The sequence below is a fragment of the Rhyacophila brunnea genome, unplaced genomic scaffold (assembly GCF_057557595.1).
Source record: "Rhyacophila brunnea isolate RB1 unplaced genomic scaffold, BYU_Rbru_1.0 scaffold_4, whole genome shotgun sequence".
Classification (NCBI taxonomy): domain Eukaryota; kingdom Metazoa; phylum Arthropoda; class Insecta; order Trichoptera; family Rhyacophilidae; genus Rhyacophila; species Rhyacophila brunnea.
In genome coordinates, this window is record NW_028233068.1 from 14,598,768 (window position 1) to 14,624,685 (window position 25,918).

Genomic DNA, 25,918 nt, shown 5'->3' on the forward strand with positions numbered 1-25,918 from the left:
TGAGGGTACTTATACAATGAATTATTGGCGATTTTCAATACATCTACTTTAATAATGGAGCTGTCGAGTATCGACACATAATAATCTGAAAATATATTGGACAATTATATAATTTAAAATGTTGTGATGATGTGTGTTTATCTCACTTATCTGGTCAACCCGACACGCCGGCCCCCCACAGCCCGGGCCCCCAGGCTAGAGCCCTGTCAACCCTCCCCAGCCATCACCTATACCACTCCAGAATTCGGGTGGACACCGAGAATTTCATTAGGGAACGGGTTTCTAAAAAAACCTGACATCAGTGTTTCGAAATTTTTGTGTTAGAAATTAAAATCTAAGAAATTTTACTAAAAAGGGTTCTGGAGAATTACAAATCATTTTTTGCCATGTTGTTTGTCTAAGCCCAAGGTATAGTTTATTGGCTTTCGATTTCAATGTGTAAAATCATTCTGATGATTTTCATATTTTGGGGGGGGCCAAGGCCCCCTGCCCCCCCCTGGGTGCGCTACTGGTCGGTAGGTACCCTAACCATCGATATATTCAAAAAAATGTTTTGGAAAAAGAAGGGGGTGAATTAGGATTTTAAAGAAACACTCTGCACTATTTATTTTGGCACTACACCACTGATTAAAACAATGAACTATTAAAAAAATTCTGACACGGTACATTAAAATAATAACTAATCATTAAAAATGATAAGCCCACATCGCACTGTACTTCACCTGGAGTGCAATTAATATAAGAACGACGACGCGACAATTTTATCGGAAATGCAAAATTTCCTGTAGGATTTCCGTAATGGCGTCTAGCTAGTAATTTTTTTTAAAGTTTGCTGCTCGATTAAACGTAGCTAGCGACGTAATCAATTATTACCGAATATTGATCAAGTGAAAATGAGTTTATTTTTTATAAATACATAATAGTACCTATTGATTGAATCGACAAAACAAAGTTTTTTTTCTAACGATATTCAATATAATATTAGAGGAACGTACCCTACGCAACTAAGTAAGGTAAAACTAACTTATTGTAATTGTTACAATAAGTGCTAATACTTCAATAGGAACCTACCCTAGATGGCTGCAGTAGCGGCCGAAAGAAGTCTTGTGTACATATAGAATAGATGCGCTGATACAGTAAAGTGCATGCTGACCATAACGCATAAGAACAATAATAAAATAATTGGATAAGAGGAAAACGAAGAGTAGGTATGCATTTTGCCAGTTTTCTAAACCCCTAAACAGAAATTGACAGAGCACCATAGCTCGATGAAAAGACATTCGCTGGACAAATCTAGTCAAACGTCCTAATGATAGGAAGTACATGTCAATGTAATTCAGCGAGCCTAGAGAAATGGAATCTGTATGGGAAGGCATTCATCTAACAGTGGATTGATCCAAGCTAATGATAGTAACTCTATTTAACTAATTAGATTTAAGAAAAACCATGATTTTGAAAAACCAGAGACACCTACATGGAATTAGAAAATAATCTAGAGAAAAGTTGGACTGAGTGGGACTCGAAGTTACGTCTTTCAGTTTCGCCTATCACTCACCCGCAAAATGAAAAACATGCGTTCGAGTCCCGTCCCACTAGGTCCAAATTTTGTCCTAGATTTTTTCTTAATGTGTGTGTTTCCGTGGTTTTTCAATGTACCTATGGCTAAATCGTGAGTGTATTGAAATTGTTTGATACATTGCCTGTTTCAATGCTAGAAAATAATACCACCACAACAGCAAGCAGCTTTACCATGCTGATGATGCCACTGTATACTGTTTTACATAATATAAGGGAGATGAAAGTTAATTTTAAAAACATATTGGAAAGATTTCAAATTAGAACAGTATCTATATTTAGAACAAATTAATTAAAAATACCATTTACGGTGATGTTAAAAAATGAAAAAATAGATCATTATCATTATTGGTAGGCATATAGCCATAATTTACTTCAGTAAAAGTAATTTTACATTCCATTTTTAAATAACTATTTTTTTATTCAACAAATAATTCACACGATTTAAGAATGTAACATTCTTATAATTATTGAACATCCATAATTTTGAAAACACTTTTTCTGCTTCTGCAAAATCTTCTGCACATAGACCACTATGCTAAAGGCGTCATACGTAATTGCGACAAATTTTAACTAATTGCTTGTAATACTCTCCGAAGTGCTTTCCAAATTGAGCTACTATTGGCGATCGGCTTTTGTATGTTGTATTTTGTATAACTTTAATAATTATTAACTGACGTCACGGATCACTCCAAGATTTTTTTTTTTGCAACTTGAACTTGCTAATAATTTTTAAATAACTAGGTATTTTACATTTATTAAATTATCTAAGTTTATATTTGTTTAATCCTTTCAAATTTATTGTAATGTATTTTTATTTGAACCGAGTCAACGTTTTTTTTTACATTAAGGGGGGACATGCTCGTCGAAGGTCAAAATTGAGTTTTTATTGTATTTTCAAACCACGATCCTGGACACTCCTTAAACGTTGTAGATAATCTATTTATATAATTTTGAAGCCTTATTATCCTTTATAGTTATTTTAAACATCTGATGACTGCACAAAGTATTTTTGTTACATAAAATAGTATTCTTTTAAACCTCTCGCTCTAATGTTTTAGAATATAGTCATATTTCGGTACATAACTGTGCAGTGGTGTTAAGATTTTTTACATTTATTAATTTTTAAACGCATTTATGAAACCATTAGTATAATTTATTTTAAGATAATTTTTGTAAAATATTCCCGATAAAAAATGATATTGATAATCTCTGTGATCCCAAATTTGACAAGAATTAGGCATTTTATTATTCAAAAAATCGGCAAGATTAACACATTTGAAGATGATTCTAAAGATACTTATTATAAGCTATGTCTTTGACCATTCAAGTATGATAAACATCTTATGAATAATGATTGCTTTATAATAATTATTGACCTAAGAATAAGGTAATGTTTTTTTGAAATACGCCATTTCTTTTGTCATTCCCTAGTGGTTAAGCTACAACATACGGCCGTAGCCATAAATTGACAAACTATAATTAAAGTAGGGAGTAAAATTATGTTAACGCGCGTGTTTGAACATGTACATAACCGAATTTTTTTTTATTTTTTTTTAAACGGTACATGTTCAAACACGCGCGTCAATATTATTTTACTCCCTACTTCAATTATAGTTTGTCAATTTATGGCTACGGCCGTATGTTGTAGCTTTACCACTGGGGAATGACAAAAGAAATGGCGTATTTCAAAAAAACACTACTTTATTCTTAGGTCAATAATTATTATAAAGCAATCATTATTCATAAGATGTTTATCATACTTGAATGGTCAAAGATATAGCTTATAATAAGTATCTTTAGAATCATCTTCAAATGTGTTAATCTTGTCGATTTTTTGAATAATAAAATGCCTAATTCTTGTCAAATTTGGGATCACAGAGATTATCAATATAATTTTTTATCGTGAATATTTTACAAAAATTATCTCATAATAAATTATACTTATGGTTTCATAAATGCGTTTAAAAATTAATAAATGTAAAAAATCTTAACACCACTGCACAGTTATGTACCGAAATATTACTATATTCTAAAACATTAGAGCGAGAGGTTTAAAAGAATACTATTTTATGTAACGAAAATACTTTATACAGTCATCAAATGTTTAAAATAACAATAAAGGATAATAAGGCTTCAAAATTATATAAATAGATTATTTACAACGTTTAAGGAGTGTCCAGGATCATGGTTTTAAAATACAATAAAAACTCAATTTTGACCTACGACGAGCACGTGGGCCGTTAAAAAATGCAAATAGGATCATCTCATAATTTCTCAAAATCCGAATTACAACTTTATGGAAAGTAAGAGTTATTTCTCTGACGGTTTTATTAATATTATTTTCCAGCAATCAGAGACTTTTCCCGACGATCGATTCATTTAATCTGTTTATTGTAATTTATTAAATTGCGGTGTATTCTATCAACTGGAGTTTTCATGATGATTTGGCAGGATTATTTTTATTGCGGTTCTATCCCTGCATTGATTAATTGAATCATAATAATAATTAATAATAATAATTTTAAGAAATCACCTTTTACCGAATTTAGTAATTATGTACTTAAGTATGATTAGATTAGTTTGTTTATAATAATAATGTGTTCTCATGATACATAATCATTTAATATAGTTGTTATAATATTGTTCAGTAGCTATATAGCTTATATAAATATATTCTGATTTTTCTTTTAGTTAAAATGGTATCGCATTACAACATTCTGGTAACACACAATGTTAGCGAGTGTCGACATACATACCTGTGGATCCCGGAAAATAACGATTATTTTGGTCCATACTGAACATAGTATTAGTTCGCCAGTCTCCCGCTAGAGATGACTCTCAATACAGATGTACTCCTACACACACCGCACGAATACACTCAAATCTGGGAACGCTACCATCACGTCGGAGAGATTCGGGTACAGAGGGATTCACTGTCACCCTATCCAACCTACTATGTCAATAATTTTGTTATAGTGATTTTCCTGCCCGTAATGAGGAGTTGAAAATTAATGTGAAATATGTAACCATGTTGAGTTATTCGGCTTAAAGACATGCGATTATAATTAAATTTGATATCACTGCTTATAACATACTGCAAATGGGTTCTGGTTCTCAAATAATTATAACATTATTCATATGCCAACAAAAAAACATTGATTTGTTAGTACCTAGTGTTTGAAGAGGTAAAAGTCAGTCAAAACATTTAAACTATGTTTATATGAAAACTAACAATATTATAATATATACATGGGTTTATGTAATATTATCCAGTACTATGAAGAAATTGCTTAGGTATAACTTTTCATACAGTGCAGTTGAATGACTTTTCACAAATGGTATGTATGTGGTCACGTAATGTGTCTCTTGTATCTTTTTGATCTTCAGCTCCTTATAATTAATCGTAAAATAAAAGTAAGTCACCCAAAGTAACGATAGCTACGTAACTAAAAATGAACCAAGATAATATGTTATCTGAATGATTAGAGCCTTGCACTATCAATATAATATAAATTAGTAGGAGTGTGAAGATACATAGTTACATCGATGGCTCAGTTCCATAGTGCTACAACACTTACTAGGAATTAGTAGTTTTGAGTAATGGCTGATTTGTTAAAAATATAAATGAAGGCCTTCGGTAGGTGCAGTGTCAAGAATTATTTCTCGAAATCTGCGGTGTTTTGTCAAATTTTCATACATACATAAGTAAAATTTATCATTTCTTTCTTTCAGCTTATGTACTCAATTTGTAACTTGAATACGTGTATTAAATAAGGCTCTAAGTACCAAAAAGTAGTATTGCCTGTAGTTACAAAATACCGAGTCATTGCAGTAAAATTTCATGAAGCAGACCTTTTGAAAAATGTAGTTTTACAGTATGAAGCAATCACGGCAGCTTCTATAATTTTAGGTATTAAGAACTCGCAAGTGTCAACACACCATCGTCAGCTATTTTATATTGAATGCCGTTGACCACTGTAGTGCTACTTACACCATTATAAATAAAACACGCCAACGGACTTACAACGTCGACAGGTTTAATTATTTTGCTGTATTTTTTTGACTTGCTTGAGGCACTTAGACTATAGTTGAAGTTATTGGCGTTGGTATGTAGAACATTTTTCTATGAAAATGTCAGTTTTTATTATTTTGGTACTTAGCGCCTTAATTAATACACGTATTCACTTATGACCAACAAGCTCAAGAAGGTTGGGACTAGGTAAAGCACTTGTAATACTACTGATTGGATCAACGAGATTGTGCTGTTGTGTGTAATGTGAACAATAATTATTTTACCTGCACATAGGTATTGTCTACTTTTGCTTGTGTATCTGGGTAGATAATATGTACAATATATAAATTGAATTTAACTCATATAGTAATTAAGTTTATCAAAATTACACGGGTGCTGGAGATAAAATATTATGTCACTAGTAAAAAAATTGTATATAAAGACGTGATTTCTCCTAATTGCCATATTTTTATTTTAACAGTAGCGCCATACATTTATTGGCCGTTTTATTAATAATTATGTACATAATAACTGTTATTTTGTATTTTCAATTTTATTTTATAAGTAAATTCAAAAGTCGTGTTGTAAAATGTCGATGTTATAAAATATCTATTATAAAGTAACGCTCTGGAAAAGCTGTAAGATTTTAATTATTCTTAATCTTAATAGCGTGATCATAGTATTCCCGAATAAAATCATGCTGGAATCCAGTTCGTCGCAATTGACAAAATCAAATCAGTTATTATGAAAAGTGTTACATGACACAAACGAGAGAATCGGGATTTAAAAAAATGTGTAACAGTTTAACAGTGTAAACTTAATAATTAATAACACCGCTTTCCAAGTTGCGCGAAAATGACGCTTTGCACAGAATCCACCGTGTGTATTCCTGGCATACATTTTTGAGAGCGATCTCTGAGGGGAGGGGATTATATGTTTTTGATCTGACGAAGGAAAATCCTTCAGATTTCCTATGTGATTTTTCGAGCCTGTTCGTTTTCGGACCGAGCCGTATTTTTTTAATTAAAAAACTTCACCCCTTTTAGTATTTTCCGACGCGATCCTGTGTCAATATAACAGTTTAAATATTGCATTATTTGTTATTGAATGACAAGTGTGTGTGTGTGTGTGGACATGGATAGATTGGGTACAGTTTGCGCTACGGTATGGCGCCGATTTTCCGTCGAGCCGATATACGATTTAGTGCATCGATTCTGTTTTAATTCGTGATTTTCCTCCCGCGCTTAAAGTTTTTACACACTTTGGAGTAGTCGACATAATCAACGCTCATTTTGATCCGAACTTGTTTTAGTAACGTTAATTTTTGCAACCATATTTTGAGTGCTGGCCGATGAAAATGGCAGATGTGGAAAATTGACAACATGAATTTTCCCAGTGCGTGCATGTGAAAAAGTATTTGATTTAACATAAAAAGACTAAACATATTCGTTCGATTAGGGTTTTTTCCACCCTGTTATTAAAAGGTGTTACTATTTTAATTAAAATAAAGCACACGTTTGGAACTCTATTGATAAAAAATAACATGGTCAAAAGAAAATATCTACGCGTAATACATTGAAAATTATAGGTATTGTTGGAATTAAAAGTTAATTGATGTTGCTATCAATTCTAACGTGTATATCTAAAGTACCTATTTGAATGATAAAATTTATATAGTCTTCAACGAAACATCGATTTTTTTATTGGAATTACAAAAAAAAAACGACAATAAGACTTTGAAACCGTTGGGTTTTATTGAGAATGTTGACAGTGTAGGTATACTGTAAATCCATAACAGAAACTTTTTTGGTTTATAAGACTTTTTTCAAATGGAACTACGTCATTAATAAAGCCACAAAATGCCGGGAAATTGCAACTCTTGGCAAAGACACAGAGATCTTCGATGCCGACTATCTCGGAAGATCAGTTAAGACCATAAATGGCGGTCACATACAGGGCGTACTACTGTTATTATTACTTTTTGATTTTGGCCATCACGCTGCTATGTTTTTGTGACGGTAAGCCAGCGGCCAGGAACGGCGAGAGGGCTGGAAGGAGAAGCTTACTCTTCCGGAATAAGAGACTAGGATTCGCGTCCAGGTATGACGGCGGAAGAAGCACTCGATACGGCCGGCAGAGTCCTGCATACGAGGACGACTCGCCGTTCGTCGAAAATGAAGAGACCTCCAGAAATTTTGTCAGAAAGTCGACAGACTTTGTCGAGGATTACGGCGGAGTTTCAAAAACGAAAAACGACGAAGACGTAGAAAGTAATAAAGACGATTTGGATATAATGTTTTCTGAATCTGAAAAGGATATCGTCGATTCAAGCCTGACGGTCTTTGACAAAAAGAGACACTTTGAAGTATCCGCTATGATCGCATCCAATTCGAAAGCGGACTCGGAAGAATTAGAAGATATTTCGAATTATGGACAACGGGAAGCTGTCCACACATCGAATTTTGTTTATGCTAACCAAGACAATTTAAAAGAAGGGGTTCTATCTACTTCAAACCCTCGGACGATATTTAGTAAAAACACAGACTTTGGAAATGTAGAAACGAAGTCTGTGAATCATAAAAGAAATTACGGAGATTCTATCAGATTTTTAAAAGACAAAGACGAAACCAGAGGAAAAAATAAAGACCAAGAATTACTGCGGTCTTTTTCTGATAAGAGAACTAATGAAAATAGTAGCATTGTCATATCGAGAGCCAGAGACATGCACGATGTAGCAAAGTCAAACAGGCGGTCGAATAGTTCTCTCAGAGAATTAGCTTTAAGAAGAAACCAAGAGAAGAATAATCAAAAGCAAACGCAGCATAAAATGCAAAACGATCATGGCATATCAAAACCGGAAGACAGCAGCAATAAAAACAACAACGGAGAATTGGTAGACTCTGATCAAAATCATCACGATCCGGGGAAAGTCGAATTCCCTGACAAAATAAGACAGATACGGACCAGATTGCACGAGCCGCATTACACGAGTAGCTTGAGCACTATGGGAGTGACGTCGGCCAACGACGTGCTGGGGATCTCGTGCGACTTCGAGCAGCCGTGCGCTTGGAGATGGAACGCCAGCGTGGACGGAGTGGTCAACGGATTCGAGGTCTTCACCGGAGAGGATGTCACCGCTTTGAACGAGACGAGGGACTATTTGCTGAAAGGCCCTGATACGGATGCTGACGACAATGAAGAGGGTATGTCACACACTACATGTTATATATATTTAATAATATTACTTTTTGGTTATTGGTAAAATGAGCTTTGGTAAAGTTCAATTATCAATTGCAAGCCCGCGATTCCGGGATTTGTATTGCTGATTGAAATTGGTAATATGCCATTTTTTGTGTTTTTGTCATATAAATATGAGTTTTTGTTAATGAAAAAACAATTCATAATTACTTACTTATAAACGTTTCACGCGTAGTGACACATAAATATTAAATTTATAAGTAAATAAATATTTTTTTTAATCAACGAATAATTCAAAAGATTTAAGAATGTAACATTCTAATAATTGAATATAAGTACATAATTTTGAAAACACTTCCGATAAAATATATTATAACCAATAGAAAAAAAGCTGGAGTGGTCCGTGACGTCGGTTAGTAATTAAAGTAATACCTACTGGTTATAATATATTTTCTCAGAAGTGTCTTCAAAATTATGTATTTATTATGATTCAGCAGACAAAAACCATAATAGTACATTATGTAGGTATATTTTATCCTATTTCATAATCATCCCGAAAATACATACCTAAAATGTATAGGCATTGGAAGATTTAGATAGGTAAATATTTACAATCAATGATCTTTTAAAGACGATATCTACCCGACTATCCCTATCTATGAAACAATGGGTAAATAGTGTGTAAGTACGATATTTCAATAAATATTATTTTTTAGAACATACTTAAATGACATAATATGAACTATGTAATTTTCCCATATTAATGGAATAGATATGGGGATAATTCACGACTTTATTATATATTTATACACTAGCCATTTTCAATTCAGTTATAGTTAATACTTTCTTAGTTTAAAAAAATCAGTTATGAAAGTCACAATTAATATGAAAACTATTCTCAAAATTATGTATTTTCACCAAAAGGTTTTCGGAATCAGAAAATCGTGCGGAAACTCAAGATTCGATACCTATTCCAACGCCTTTATTCCACTGTACCCACCGCGAGTGTAATGTATCGCGATAGAATTATTGCGTCAATTTAATAACAAATCGACACATTCCACTCGTGCAGAGCTATTCTATACACAAGGCGGCTATCGACGGCTAAAATGATAAATATCCTTTTGGTCTACTATTTTTTCAACACATTTCTATTTGCATTCGGGGCATGTGTGTTTGGATTATTCTACCCCTTTGCATATTACCTGAATAGGAATCGATCAAACGTGTAACAAAAATCCTCGTCAAAAATGATGATGTAGGTAGGTACCTCCATAATATATGACCATATATTTATACTATTTAGAATCTATTTTGTTATTATCTACATTTCGCTTACCTACAAGAACGATGGCTAAATTGAAACGTATATATTGTATAATAATATAGATATAGTCGTTTTAAAACAACATTTTTTTAATCATTGGCAAATCTAATAATAATTTAAACTCGCTTCTATTTTCTGTAAAACGCGCTTCGTAATATTTAGTTTCGTTTAAATTATGCACCGTAATATTAAAAAATGAGAATTCCTGTTAAAAACCAATTAGTATAAGGCATTGCGCAGAGGAAAAACAATTTCTCACAATTATTATTAGTAATGCACATTTTCTACGTAAATCCGAAGTAAACTAATCCGTTTAATTCAAATATAATGTACAGTCTACTGAGTAAACTTTTCTCAACCTTGTTACGCCTGCGTTCCATTGAAAATAGGAGAAACCATTTGCGGACCACTAATGAAGAAATAAAAAATATTATTGATATTTTTTTTCGACCATGTCCGATCCTACAGGATCATATGGGCCTCCACAGAGTAGAGGTTTTGTATTAACAGATTTTTTTGTTTTTTTACGAGAAATGGATGTCAGCCACTTGTTCAACCTATTAGGTCCATAATACGACTCACACACAAATTGAAAAACAATATGTGTACTTGCCAGACCCAGGATTCGAGCCTGGGACCCACGGCGTTATAGTCCAACGCTTAAGCCGCTAATAACGTATAATGACGTCTGATCGCAGTTGACTTCGTTACGTAAAACCATTAATCTATTTTGAGAACAAAAACAGAATGCACGAACACTTTCAGGTACACGGGTTTTGAAGAATTTATTGGAATATGCATTTGGTCATTTTCACGCCAATAATTCGCGGACCACTGGTTAAGAAACACTAACTCTAGTCAGTGGTGTGCTGAGAGGTCCCAGTTACACATACTCTTCAAAATTTTTGAGGATGTTTCCTGAACCAATAAGCTAAGTAAGACATAAGTTAAAACAGGCTAAAATATTTAGTAGGTAGGTAGATACATATTATTGTTATGTATCTACATTATGGATATCTACTGTTATCTTGTAAAATTCCAATAATAATAACATGTGTACAGTGCCACAAATTTACCTGTAGAATTGATAAGGGAGCTACAGTCGAAAACTACCCAATCAAGACTCGCAACTGAACAAAATCTGACAGTGGAATGTCGTATTCAATATGGCGTCTTTGTAATTCCATTTTTGTCCGCTCTACAGATAAGTATGTCGGACTGTAGGTATGCGTTTTTGGTATTTACGATATTTCAGTGTCCTTTATTCTTCATCTTTTGAGAATAGTATTTGTAATGAATCAGAAACGCCGAAAAAGCCAGCTCACCCGGCGATAACCGAAGAATCCTTTATAAAAAATATTAGTTATACTATCGGTGACATCCCGTGAGGGTAGGCAGACCATGCGTTGCATAGGGACGGCATATTATAAAGTGGGGCCAATGTAGGAACGTGTAGAATATTACAACTTTTGAGACCAGCGGCGGTTATCAATGAAGCAGAAGATACGGTCGCTTCATTAGAAAGTAACGACATTTTAGTTTAAAAAATAGGCGAAGTATAAAAATCTTGAAAATATACCTAACTATAGTTGTTTAATGTTAATTGCGGCTTATCACACAGGCAAATTTGTCACAAGAGTACCTCCAAACCTGTCACATACCCCCAAGTACCTAAAACCATCACTGTTTGACAATAGATTTCAGATGGTGTCTGTATATCAATTTAAAAGTTGTATGTGTATTTGTCTGTATTAGACAGCAAAAAATAAAAAAATAATACATTAGTAAGCAGGCTTAACAATTTTTCAGATAATTTGAAACTAAATTGAAAGGGGGCGGCATTCTAAGTCTACTTAAGGGCGGCACTTTGCCCAGAGACGTCACTGTATATTATTGTTTATCGCGGATTCAATTCAAATTATACTGAGAAATGGATGAAAACGTCATTTTACCACGTTTTTATTAGCTTGTATTCTTGTGTGTCCGGTACATTTTTTTCTTGTTTGTCCAAGATTTGTATCGGACGATTGAAGATTTTAACTAACTTCCCGACTAGCTAGACATTTGAAACTTTTAGCATATATCAAAACACGACGATAATGCATTCTTTAATACTTTTAGCCATTTTTAAGCAAAATTGAATTCATTTTCAGTTAATTCTGTTTTGTATGGAAAGTTATTATTGTTGGTTGCTAAGGGGGTCTTAGTAACAAAATTATTAACATACACGTGCGTTACTATGGAAATCAATATGAAATGTCAAAATGACATTTCAGTATTCTATATTTATTCAGTATTTCTATCAAGTACAATAAAAAGTTTATATTAATACATAGAATTGTAAAGTTTATATGATTCAACAGAAAATTTAAAAACGTGGTATACCTATAAAGAGTTCTTTTTATCTTGTAATTATTCTAACTTAAATTTGTAAGGACTGGTTTGCTTGATCAAATACTCTAAACTAGTGAACTTTAGCATTTAATGGGCTACCTGCCCACTATTCTTTTATTTAACGATAGCAATATTCATTATTTTTAACATACAACACAGTAGCATTTTTTATAACAGGAATGTTTCCGAGGTATTCTAAAAATGTATGGAAATAAGCACTAATGAACTTCACATTGCCTTACGGATAGTTCGAATTTCTGAGTTTGAATCCGATCATGTTTACTTTTTGAAATTTAAATATAAATACCTAGTACCTAGTCTGAAATATAAACATTACTAGACGTATACATGATCATTCAAATTAAACGTGGGGAGAGAATAGTCTATTATAATAATATATATTTTCGGCCTCGATTGCCATCACGTGTCAATACAGCACTGTGTTTACATTTGTAGCTACTTGTTTTCAGAGCATGCATTTTAATTTGATTGCGATGCCTTTAATTTCCTTCTCCCCTTTTACTGGCTAGCAACCAACTCTGCGTAAACGTAGCGTATAGTGTCCAATATTTAGATGCCTAATCTAATAATCTTCTCTTGGGAGCGGTTATGGTCAGACCTTGCGATTTTTGATGGTTGTGGGATAATGATTAATAAAAAACCGTATAATAATGTATTTTTTAATATGTAAGGAATGCCTTTATCCGGAAAATTACTTATCATTTCCGACAATATCATCATTTAGCCAATGATCATAACTTGTTTTCAGTGACGTCCCTAGACAAAACGCCGCCCCTAGGCAGCGCCAAAATTCCGTCCCATTTTTTATGGAGTATTTTTTACCATACTTTCATGACTCCAATATCTAAAAAATGTGTTGTATGTATACATTACTAACAAAATAATACCACTAAAACATACACAATTAAATTTAGATATAAAAAGCGCATAAATATAATATAATTAAGTTAGACACTTACATAAATCGCCAGAGTCTGAAGTCCTTAAAAGATACACCTGGCAACTGTTAAACCTTTTATGTTAATTAATACATTTTGTTGCCAACCACTGAGCTGATTTTTTAAGTGGAAAGATATTTTCGTTATTGCTAAGTTTACGTGCTTATTTCTATATATTATACCAAATGATTCTCCAAGATTTGGCGCCCTTCGAGTGACTGCCGCCCCCAAGCGATGCTCAATCTGCCTTCCCCCACGGGACGTCATTGCTTGTTTTTAATTTTAAACAATCTGGAAAACCATCTTTTGCCTTTACACGTAATTAAAGGTACCTATATTTGGTAATGCAGGTAGTCTGAGCTTGTCTCCCATCTTCTTTCAGTGTTTCTCAATCCTTTTTATACCTGCGGACCGGTAAAAATAAGAGAAATATGTCGAGGATCGCTAACCCGGTAAAAAAACTATTGCTTATATAGTATTTTGTTTATCAGTTCTTAAATCTTATATTATAACAAATATACATAATAGATAAGTATATAACGGTTTGATTGCGAATACAAAAAAAATATTGAAAATTCCATTATTACTTTAATTGAAATAATCATAAGCCTATCAGCAAATAAATTGTTAATAATATAACTTCTGGAAAGTTCAGAAATCAATAGGTAGGTACCTCTCTAGTATTATAAAAATGGTGAAGAATGTGCTGCTGCATCTTTGCTAGAATAGTTGATAACCATGGCTTCAATATTGTTTCGGAGAGATGAAATACTGAATTGATATCTATTCGGTTTCTCGGTTTCGTTTTTATTACTGATATGGCCGAAAAGTATTGCTTGCATTTTACCGTACCGGCGGTTAGGAAACACTGTTTTAGAAGGTCGCACATTTGCGCATTTTTTGACTGTTCGAAGGCTTCACTCATAAAATTGTGCAAACCCATTATGAATATCATGGAGTTCGTAAATTTATATTCCTGGCGAATTTTGGGGAACTGTCCCCTTTTAGCATTTTGGTAAATCCACCACTGGGAATGGTCAAAAATATCATTCTACAAACAGCGTGTCGTTCCTAGCAGAAATCGCAAATTGTCCACGAAGCGCAAAAAACCGTGCTGAATAATATAATGTGTGATGAAGCCAATAATAATTAACTTCTCTGTTATTGATTTATTACACACCTACTTATGTGTCATTTTCACTATATTTGAACATGAAAAATGCAATTGTTGGGTATTTATTTGTGTTAAATAATATGTTAACTAAATCGAGAAAAGTCTCAACTTACCCAAAATGGTGGACATGGCCCCCACATCTTGAAGCCGGCCCCCGACCCATCGTTAGGGTTAAAGGCAGTGGGACGCTTTACAGAATCGTTTTCTAAATGTTGTTTCAGGTGGAATTTAGGTGTATTTTTTAGCTTTTTTTGTATTGTGTTATATATACCCACATGAATTATGGAGTAGTCGAACATCGACACACAGTAATCATAAATTACATCACCCAATTACTCATTTTAAAATGTTAAGACTATATCTACAAATAAAATAGTGCCGCAGGCGACTTTTTCCCATTAGAGCAAATTTGTGATCTGTGTGTTTATCAAGTCGACCCATCACGCCGGGACCCCATAGAGACCTGTCAGCCCCCCCCCCCTTGTGGGGGCCATGCTGGTGGATTAGGACATACTATTGTAATTAATTGATCGAATAATATTGTGTATTATGTTTCAGAGGTACCGTGTTGCGACTAACATTTATATTATAAAGAATTTAAGAGCAAAAAATCACGATGGAGATATGTATATATTAATAATTACTTCGTGGAATTGGTGTGATGGTACATCCCTGCGTATAACATTTCAATAATCCGTCTAAATTATTATCGTAATTCACCGTATTTACGACCACATCTCATATTTTTCTGTATAAGCCTCTAGAGATATATGCGGGTTGCGATTGAAAATCAATAAATAAACTGCCAGAGGATAGATTTTGGCTGATTTATGTTTTTCCTTTTTAATAGCGATCGTTTACTCGGGAGCGATGTTATGCGAGAAATACACCTTGTTTATTTTTCTACACTGCTAATAATATACGAAATAAAAATGGTGGAAATAATAAAAATATATAAAAACTGTTCTAAATTTGAATCATGGTCAACAATGATTATATACAAGTTACAATTTATTACATTGTCAATCATCACTGTGCTGATTACACATTATCAACATTATAGAAACAATAATTAGAAATGCATCATTTATTTTACCACGTTTTTCTTAGCTCGAATTTTTGTTTGTTCAGTGGTTGTTTATCCGGTACAAATCTTGCAATCGATTTTTAACTAACTTCCCAACTAGCTAGACATTTGAAACTTTTAGAATATATCAGAACACGACGACAATGCATTCTTTTCATACTTTTAGCCAACGTTCAGTAGAATTGAATTCATTTTCAGTTAATTCTGTTCTGTTTTGTATGAAAAGTTATTTCGGAAGTAATCCGTAATCCAATCCACTATTATTGGTTGCTAAGGGGGTGGTCCTAGCAACTAAATTATTAATATATATGTGCGTTACTATGGAAATCAAAATGACATTTCAGTATTCTATATTTGTTTGTTTGTAGCAAAATAGCAAAAAAATGATTTGTTGACTTATTTGTCCTAAATTATTAATACATAGAATTGTCAAGTTTATATGATTCAACAGAAAATTTAAAAACGTGGTATATAAAAGTTCTTTTTATCTTGTAATTATTTTTATTTATGTTTCTTTCACACATGTTTACATAATAATATACAATATTGATTGCGACAATCAGTGACTTAATTCTTGTTGAGCTTTTTCTATCTAGTACTGACTGAAAGACTTCTCTAAATTTACTTAATGGATTGTTCAAGTTCGGTGCATAAATCAAACGCGATATCTTTTACTATGCCATTGGCATGACCACCGTAGCGGGTTTAGAGACTTAAAATCCCGAGGCGCTGGTTAATTTTGAGGCCCCCCACGATTAAAAAATTAAATAAAAACTATAAATTCCAACGTACCTAGTAAAATATCAATGTATAATATATTCCCTATTAGCGGTTTATTTTACATATCTAACTATTTTTTTTATTCAAATGAACAATTCACAAGATTTAAGAATGTAACATTCTTTTTATTGAACATATATATAATTTTGAAAGCGCTTCAGAGAGTATTGTAAGGTCCATTAGTTAAATTTTGTTGCAATTGGATAAGATTCCTGTATCATAGTGGTGAATGTACGTTGGCGTGAATCCCGAGAGACGCAGGTTCGATCCTGCTAGGTGTATAAATATTATTATGTATTTTTGTTTCAAAAATGAGTTTTTCTATCGATTATATATTTTCTCAAAATGATGTATGTTATATAAGTATCTGTTTGTGAGGATGTGTTTTAGGCCATTTTGATGAACCCAACTAATTGGGGTCATTTTTTTACGCCTTGAGTAATATTTTATACTCAATTTGTGATTTAATACTTGTACAGGTTTGAACTGCTCGAAATCCCCCTTTTAAATCTTCTGATGAATCGATTGCATCATCTGCGTCAAAGAAAGTCGCTGCTACATGGTTATGGGATGGTTCATCCATTTATAAAAATAAAAATAGTATGTAGTTAGTAGCACAATAAGTACTGTTCAAGCTCGTTTATTCTCGGAGTTATTTTAATTTCTCTGGCAAACTATGTAGTAGTATTTCTGTATGTAAACACTCGATCTGTTTATTTAACTTAATCTAAGGCCGATGCTAAAATATTGCCAAAGGATACAAGAGTTGAATTAGTTGGTAATATTATTAATAAGTAAGGAATAACATTTTATGGTAATATAATATACACTACACGAAGGTGCGTAAGATTACGATAGGAAGTCATAAATTGTAATACACAGGTATATGTGGGTATAAGCTGATTTTCATGCCAAATGACGCTGGGAAAATTGGAAGTTTTTGGATGTCTGCCCATCCGTAAGTTAACGGGGATAGACAATAATTAATATAGGTTCCTATAACCGTATGTTACTGTTCTGTGAAGGCTTCCCTGTGTTCTTAATTTGCTCTCAGTTTATTTAGTGTGTAATGTTGGGAACACAGAATTAATGGGAACTGGAATACTTAACGGGTGTGGAATAAGGTTGAAGTTAATGGCCCCACCAAACCACACCGCCCCGCACAATATCCGGTCTTAATTAGGCGTATCAAGGGACCCTACGTTTGGTGTGAAGCATCAATTTTTCATGACTGGAAATGTCTCAGGAGCAGTTACCCGATTATTGGGTTGCTCTCAAGTCAGCTTTGACTGAGTTTACTGATTTTACTCTAATTCAAAGTGCCGGGAGAGAGAAAAAGCACAGATAGTTAACAAAAATAAAATGAATTAAAAAATATATATAACAAAAAACGAAGCAAATCATACGGACAGCAAAAATTATGTGAAGAGATATTCACGCCCGCAGTAAGACGCCGCAAAATTTCTAAAAGCAAGATATTATGTTAATATTTTCAGTTTCTTATGTGAATTTCTAAAGAAATCATAAGCCGCCTGTGATGAATGCAGGATATTGATGGCCGACCGGCTTACGCGTCGGTTCAAAATCTTGTGGGTCCCAGGTTCAAATCACGGGTTTGGCAAATACACAATATATTGTTTTTCAATTTGTGTTTGGAGTCAGAGTATGGACATATTAGGTTGAGCAAGTGCATGACCTCCACAAGGGGGGAGGGCTGACAGGGCTCTAGACTGGGGGCCCTGGATAATGTGGGGCTCGGCGTGGTGAGTCGACCAAATAAAACTGAGATAAAACACACTTCACAAATTTGCTCTAATCTGTTGTACGATGTAATTCTTAATTGTGTCATTACTCATTACTTGATAACTCCATAATTCAAGTGGATGTAAATATTAAAAATACACTAAATACTAACTACCCTTAATTTTACCGTGAACACCATTTGGAAAATGCTACTGTAGAGCGTCGCACTGGCTTTAACATTGGCGATAGGTAAGGGGGGCCGACAAAGATCCTAGCCTTGGGGCCCGCTTCAGGACGTGGGGGCCATGAGCAAGTGACTAACATCCATTTGTCATAAAAACAAAAATCTGTTGATACAAACCTCCACTCTGTGAAGGCCATAATATAATATTATCCTATTAGGATCCGACGGTCTAATGAATGAATAAATTAATTGGTGGTGCGGGTGGATGCAAATGGAAGCACCGAGACCAATTTTCCACGATTCGCACCCATTCTCACAACCAATGAACGAACTCTATACGTAATCTTCAAATGTATTTATTTCACTAAAAAAATGTATAACATTTAGATATTAAACGGATCCAATAATTCCATTTACTGTATACAGGGGAAAAAATTCGCGGTTAAATTTGAATTTTTACTCATAAAAATGCAAAAGAATCATTTTTACCGGTAATGTCTCCTACCTACTTTCTAAGTCTGAGTCTGATTGTGTATGTATTTTAACTAGCTATAAAAGTAAAAGAGATTCAAATTATTATTGTACACACAATTAATATTGAACAAACGGCTGATAATTGCTATAAGTGCCTATTGAAAGTGGCGCGTATTTATTTTATTCTGTCATTGAGCACATTCAAATTTAGAATCTTCCAAAACTTCTTTCGATGTTTTCTTTTATTTTTTATGAGCGTGTAATGTGCATTTTTGGTGGCGTGTCGAATCTAATTTTACCCTACTAAGGGGATCTAAGAAATTTGTTTTAAAAATAGGTAAAAATCAAGTAAAAATGTAAAAGTCGCACAAGCCATGCATGAAAATTAAAGCTGGTGAGAATGGATCCGCCTATATTTAATTTGAAGGATAAATATTTTCTTTATAACACGAATTATTCCTCAAAAAATGAGATGGCAATGGTTTAATATCACAACTCACAACATAAGGCCAAATTAATAAAAGCTACTTACATATTTATAGGTCACCGAGATATCTAGGTAGTCTGTAGAATGTATTTTCTCTCCATAAATATTCGTAACAATTTATATTTTTATGTTTCGCCGTTCGTTGTATGACTCACGTTTGAAGCAGAATTTTTTTAAAGATTTAATTAGGTACCCAATAATAATTACTAAGTATATTATACGTAATATGGATTTGGCTAACTCTACGTTTTTAAATAGTTATTTTGTTCTATAAATACATCGTACATCTTAGTCGCTCTCAGAAGTTTTTTTAGCAAGTTTTTTTTATGATAATTATTGTTTTTTAGTTATTTGTTTGTTCATTATATTAGGTCCATGCTCTGGAGCCAAATACACATTTAAAAAAACAAAACGCTACATAATGGATGGATTTACTTAGTTATACATATAGGACAAAAGTACCGATCAATCAATAGATATATTTATCACTTATAATATCGTGGATTTCGGGTACAAATCCCGGGGTCTGGCAAATACACATTCACGCGCGTCAATATTTTGTATAGTAGGTACCATCAATCGCAAGGGCTGAGAGATTAACCAATGCGTTTCCTTGAGACGTATACATTTTCAACGATGTGCTATTTAAGATATTATTTTATTGTTTTTTTCCCAAGATAAATCTTATACTATTGTTTTTTTTTATTATCTGAATGTCATATTATATTATTATTTCTTGTTCATAATAAACGTTCCAAAAAAATATATCGCCCACGGTAGCCGACCTGGGGCCTTATGTTAGAACTTGCGAGTTGTAGTCGCCCGGCCGACATGACGTCATATGAAATCATTGTGACGTACTACCGGAGTGATAAAAGAGAAAATTCGAGAAAATAACGCTACTAAAATAGTGGCGTTACCATTGTCCCCATACACAAATAGGTGTTTCAGCATAATAATATCTATGGTGAACCGTGTGCGTTGGACTGCTTGCCTCGAGCGTGTATTGGCTGACTCACAATTACGTCATGTCGTCGGGTGACTTCATATCACTAGTTAGAACATAGGGCTGCTGGTTTATAATATCGTAAGTCTCGTATTCGAATCCCGGGTCTAGAAATTTCACATGTTGTTTTACAATGAGTGTTAGAGGTCAGGGTATTGGACCTAATGCAAGTGACTAACATCCATTGATCGTGAAAACAAAAATCTGTTCATAAAAATTCCACTCTGTGGAGACCCATAATAATATGATCTTCTTATGTACAGACCTACAAACTTATCTTAAGAATGGATGGGGAGCCACAGCCGAAAACTACCCAATCAAGACTCGCAATTGGACATAATCTGACATTCGAATGACGTTTTCAAAATGACGTCTATATGGTAGTTCGTAGTTCCATTTTTGACCGTTCTTTAAATAAGTTTGTAGGACTATAATGTAATGTAATTTCCACCAGTTAGAGGTCGACATAAAAAAATCGACTTGTCTGTTCCTGAGTTATTTTTATACAGCACCCCTCAAACTTTTTATGCGACAGTACCTACCTACATAATATGATAATTCATACCTACATGTAGTAGTAGAACCTGATAGCTGGTATTTTCAGAATTTTTATTCTAAGCGAAAGATTCTCGAAATTTACACATTCACGTCCTTCAAAAATCACTGATCTCTATAAACAACGGCATCCATTTAAAATATAATATATTGTTGCAAAGGATGTGATTCAACAGACATGGGTAGTATTATTGAAATGCTTATTGTTCATATAATAGAAAGTGGAATATCACTGGAAATGTAATAATTTATTTAGGCGTTTAGCTTCATAAATAGATTGAATGCGGCGCGGCCCTGTTAAACAGGCACTCAATTAGGCATTGAAATTGCTCCTCGACGTTGCGAAGACGTTCGTCTATTTCCTGCAGAGGAAATTCCAATTGCCTCCTTACTGCGCCGCGCTGAAAGGTACTCCCGCAAACTTCATTATTTAAATATTTAAACACTGGCTTTGAACATTGAGATTTATTGTATTTATGTTAGGTAGGTACTTATTTTATGTAGGGATATTATTACCTACATTATGATACATAATATTTAATTCCAGATCTACTACGTATATCAGCATAATATTTATTATAAGCATAATATTTTTACACTAAATTTTCGATGAAATCACATTTTTAATAGAAACGGATAATTTATTGGAGATCTTCTATCAAAGACATTGCATTTACTTCATCTTTACGCAAACTTGATCTTATAAGAAGTACAGCTTACGTGGACAATGTACACAAATATATATAAATAGATTTTCAACTATCTCTAACTGGATCATTAAGTATATGCCTGAACCCAACATCATTTATTTTTTGATTAGAGTTAGTTATTTGAAGGCATTATTGGTTGCGATCTCTGCTGACCGGAACACTTCCGTTAGCCCTTGATTATACTCTGTCATTCGGTCCTGCATTCCGCAACTATATGGGTCATTGGTAAAAGGAAGTCTATCGCATCCTTCACCCTGTCACTTCAGCGAGCCGGAATGATTCCACACGGTACCTAGCTACTAGCCTCTGCAGATTATCGGCGCCCTTGCGCTTAATTTCGCCGTATCACACTTCACCGTGAAATGTTGTATCGGTAATATATGGCAGTATATTAAAGACCGTCCAACCTCTCTGGGTCGTATAGTACTGACATAAAATTCATGTCTAAATAAAAAACGGCTTTTGTCGGTTTACAGTTTACGGGAATACCGATATACTGGATTATTTGTTAGGTTAGGTTAGGTTTTCATTCTTGAATTCATGATTTTTGCCAAAATCAGCTATGAAAATTGAATTAATGTCCATATTGAATGAATCTAATAAAATTGGAGACCGTATAGTATACGGTCATCTCCGGTAACCGGGTGTATTATGATAGTTTTATTTTTAAATACAATAGTAGAGAGTCAGATATGGCTCCCGAGCCGCAGTTTGCACTATAGTGCGAAATCTTTACGGTGATAGGCGGGGTGGCTTGGAGAACTACATCCCCTCCTCTTACGTTTCAGTACTTTCAATACTTCGAAATAGAAAACCATAGACAAGATACAACACGAGCGCCGCCGCCAGGTCTCACGTAAAAGATTTCGTAGTCTACACAGTCGTTAATATGCATCTCGATTTTGAGCTTCTCATTGGACATATTATTATTATTATTGATCTTTTGTGCATCTCACATTGCCTCGTGAAAGAGTGATTCGGTCTGATAGAGTAAAATTGTTCGCTCTCAATAATGAGACATTTTTACAGTGTAACAAACAGAGGATTGATCAACACTATGGCACTAGTTGATCGAATTTTAAACAGTATAATTGTTAGATACTAATTAAGCTATCGTATCTCCACCGATCATAGTAAAATACAAATACCACCCAGTGATAATATAAAAAATAACATTTAATTGTACAGGTATTTTCTTTAAGTCGTTGACTATTTCGGTTGTAACACTATTGGCAGGTTACACTACAGCATGGTCTCCACATCCTGAAGCGGGCCCCAGGCTATGGTGTTTGGCAGGCCCTTTACCTATCGCCAAGGTCAAGGACAGTTTAATGTTCTATGGCAGCATTCCCCAAAATAGTATTCCTTAATAATTAAGGGTATTTTCACTAAATAAATTCACTTCAATTATTGAGTTGTCGGTACTCGTCATAATCAGCGCTCGAAATGGACAGGAACGCACCGGAGCGCCGTTGTGGTTCGTGGAATTCCAAAATATACCGTTCCAGCTCGTAGATTCATTTAAAATTGCGTTGCGGTTCGTTAGATTGAGATATTTATGTGTGAATGTATCTTTTAAAGTTTTTCTCAAAATTAAAAATTAACGAAGTTATGTCATGCCGGGCGTGCAGGGTTAAAAATAAAATTTATGACATCCCTAAATTTCTTTCAATTTTCTTTTTTGTGTCGATACATCCGTGTCTAAATGCATTGTCTAAGCACTCCAAATAATTGCATACTTACATAAAAAAAGTAACTACAGCTGCAAGTTACAAAAGAATTGTGCCTTTGCTGACATTGTTTGAAAACCTTTTGTACTTAAATAACTTAAATTCAATAAAAAATAAAGTTGGCACCTACATATTTGTATAATAATTTCTAAAGTATGAAACATCTCAGTACAGTCTCGCTTTTACCTTTGACTGGTATGCATTGCGAATTTACTTACCTACTAATTTATTTTATTACTTATATTTTATTGTGAGTGATAAAACTTATTTATTTTCATCGCCATCTAATCGCCGTGTTAATTTTATACCCACGTCTATTTTTGCGGGCAAAATTTTCGGTGGTAAAATTAATATGATAAAGTTTGGTAATTTAAATCGTACAATTCCGCTAAAATCTACTTATTAGTGATAATCGCTTGTTTTTTTAAAACATTTTGTATTATTAAATTTTGTTCTCTTAAAATTTGGTTAAACATCTCAGCAGGCGATACCTTTCTATATATTACATATAAGTATATTTTTTGTCGTTGGTATCCAAACTGATTTAACATATAATGCTGTTGACCAGTGGCCACAAGCAGAATTTTTTCGTTTTGAAAATGATAAATATGAGTGGATATTTATAAATTTTATGAAGGTTTAATTAAGTAGTAGGTACTTCGTGTAAATCTGCTAAAACATTAAGAATTCACTCCGATAAGCATTTAAGATCGACAATACAGTTGAAACAGGGTTTTCTGATTCAATGTCATTTCGACAATTGACTCGACGTGTTAAAAAATATTTATGACGTGTCGTAAACCCTTATTTTTACAGTGAATAATAAATAAATGCACCATTATGCCATTTTCCTACAAAAATGTTTTTGGTATGAAACTATTGAATAGCCTACCGTAATTAGTTTATTTTTAAGGGACGTTTCTATTGTGTTATAATTACATACGTTGTAACTTGCTACTTTAAAAATAATAGAAATAATAGATACCTACTATGTAGAGAACTTTTAGTTAATTTTTGTTGTAAATTTGTTTTAAAAAAAAGGAATATCCTCCAATAAAATTTTATTACTATCATAATAATAAATTATTGTTCTGTATTATCATTATTCATCACCGTGGCAATAATAATGACTATAATGAGACTAGGTAAGGACAAACATCACAAATTGAATCGTTTAGTTTAAAATACACTCACAAATTAGGTAGGTACGTGTTCAGTGCGGACAACAAATAATTTTAGATGGTAGTCATAGATTAAATAAATACGGTGGTAAGTTCTTTAATCTGAGGTGGTAAGTGTACGTATATTACAATAATGGTAACCAAAGCATCATCATTGTAACATATAGGTCATGGTCTCCACAACGAGGGGCTGAGAGGGCTCTAGCCTGGGTGCCCGTGCTCAGGAGGAGCCCGGCGAGGCGAATCGACCAGATAAGTGAGATAAACACACATCAAAAATTTGCTTTAATAGTAAAAAAAAGAATTTTCTTACAATACTATTATTTATAGTTATGTGGTTATACGAAACAATTCTTAATTGTTTATCAATACTGGACATCTCCATAATTCGTATGAATGTTTTAAAATATACAATAAAACACTAAATATACAGATTATTGTTACCCCGTACATACTGCCTTTATTCTTAGCGATAAGAAGGGGGCCCCACCAAAGATCCTAGCCTGGGGGCCAGCTTCACGATGTGGGGCCTATGGTATAGGTATATACATACACTACAATATTAGTCCTTATAATGTTGAATATAGGTAGGTACCTACACCTACTGATTAATGACAATTTTATATTATTCTATAGGATTCGTGTTTAGCAACTCGAGTTGCACCTTCCGTCATGTTTTATCTTATATAATTAATGATACTTCTTCTTCTACCCTGTCATGTCCTAATATTGGGGCATAAGGCAAGCATTGGCGCCACTTCCCTCGGTCCATCGCCATGCGCCTCCCGCCATGTCAGACCTTCAGCAAATAGGTCGCTTTTGTAGCACCGCTGCAGGGTGAGGGAGAGGCGGCCACGGCGATGGAACCCTTGAGGCTGTGCCACAAGGGTACGAAGTGCCGCACTCTTTGGCGGCATCCGGAATACGTGTCCCAGCCACGTAAATCGTCTCTTCGTGATAACTTTAATCACCGAAGGCTGCTGTGCTTACGAACTCGGGTATTTGTAACGCGGTCGTACCAATGTACCCCTAAGATTCGGCGGAGACATCGATTCTCAAAGCTCAAAAGCCGATAATTAATGATACACCATTGGTAATTTAAAATGCTATAATTACGTAGTTTGGTGATGATGGCTTGAAGCTTTTCTTAGAAGTAGGTATGGCCTAATGGCCCTTATGGTGGAGAAGGTTCAAAAGAAATCTTTGAGGATCCTTTGTTTGAAGCTGTGTGGATGCCATCCATGGCTTTATCCGATTGATTTATCTTAAGAACGCTTACACACTGTGTTCAACCAAACTGCTTCGGATATTGGTATATTCCTCCTGCGTGAGAACGAGT

General features: G+C 33.9%; 1 protein-coding gene across 1 annotated transcript in view; it reads left to right on the forward strand.

Moving 5' to 3' along the window:
• Positions 1-6,248: 6,248 nt before the first annotated feature.
• Alk (Anaplastic lymphoma kinase) overlaps positions 6,249-25,918 on the forward strand; it is a 56,317-nt gene continuing 36,647 nt past the window's right edge. Inside the window, exon 1 of the mRNA XM_085954555.1 lies at positions 6,249-8,793. Within this exon, the coding sequence (XP_085810681.1) occupies positions 7,530-8,793 (1,264 nt within the window). The 5' untranslated portion in view covers positions 6,249-7,529. The remainder of the gene's footprint in view (positions 8,794-25,918) is intronic.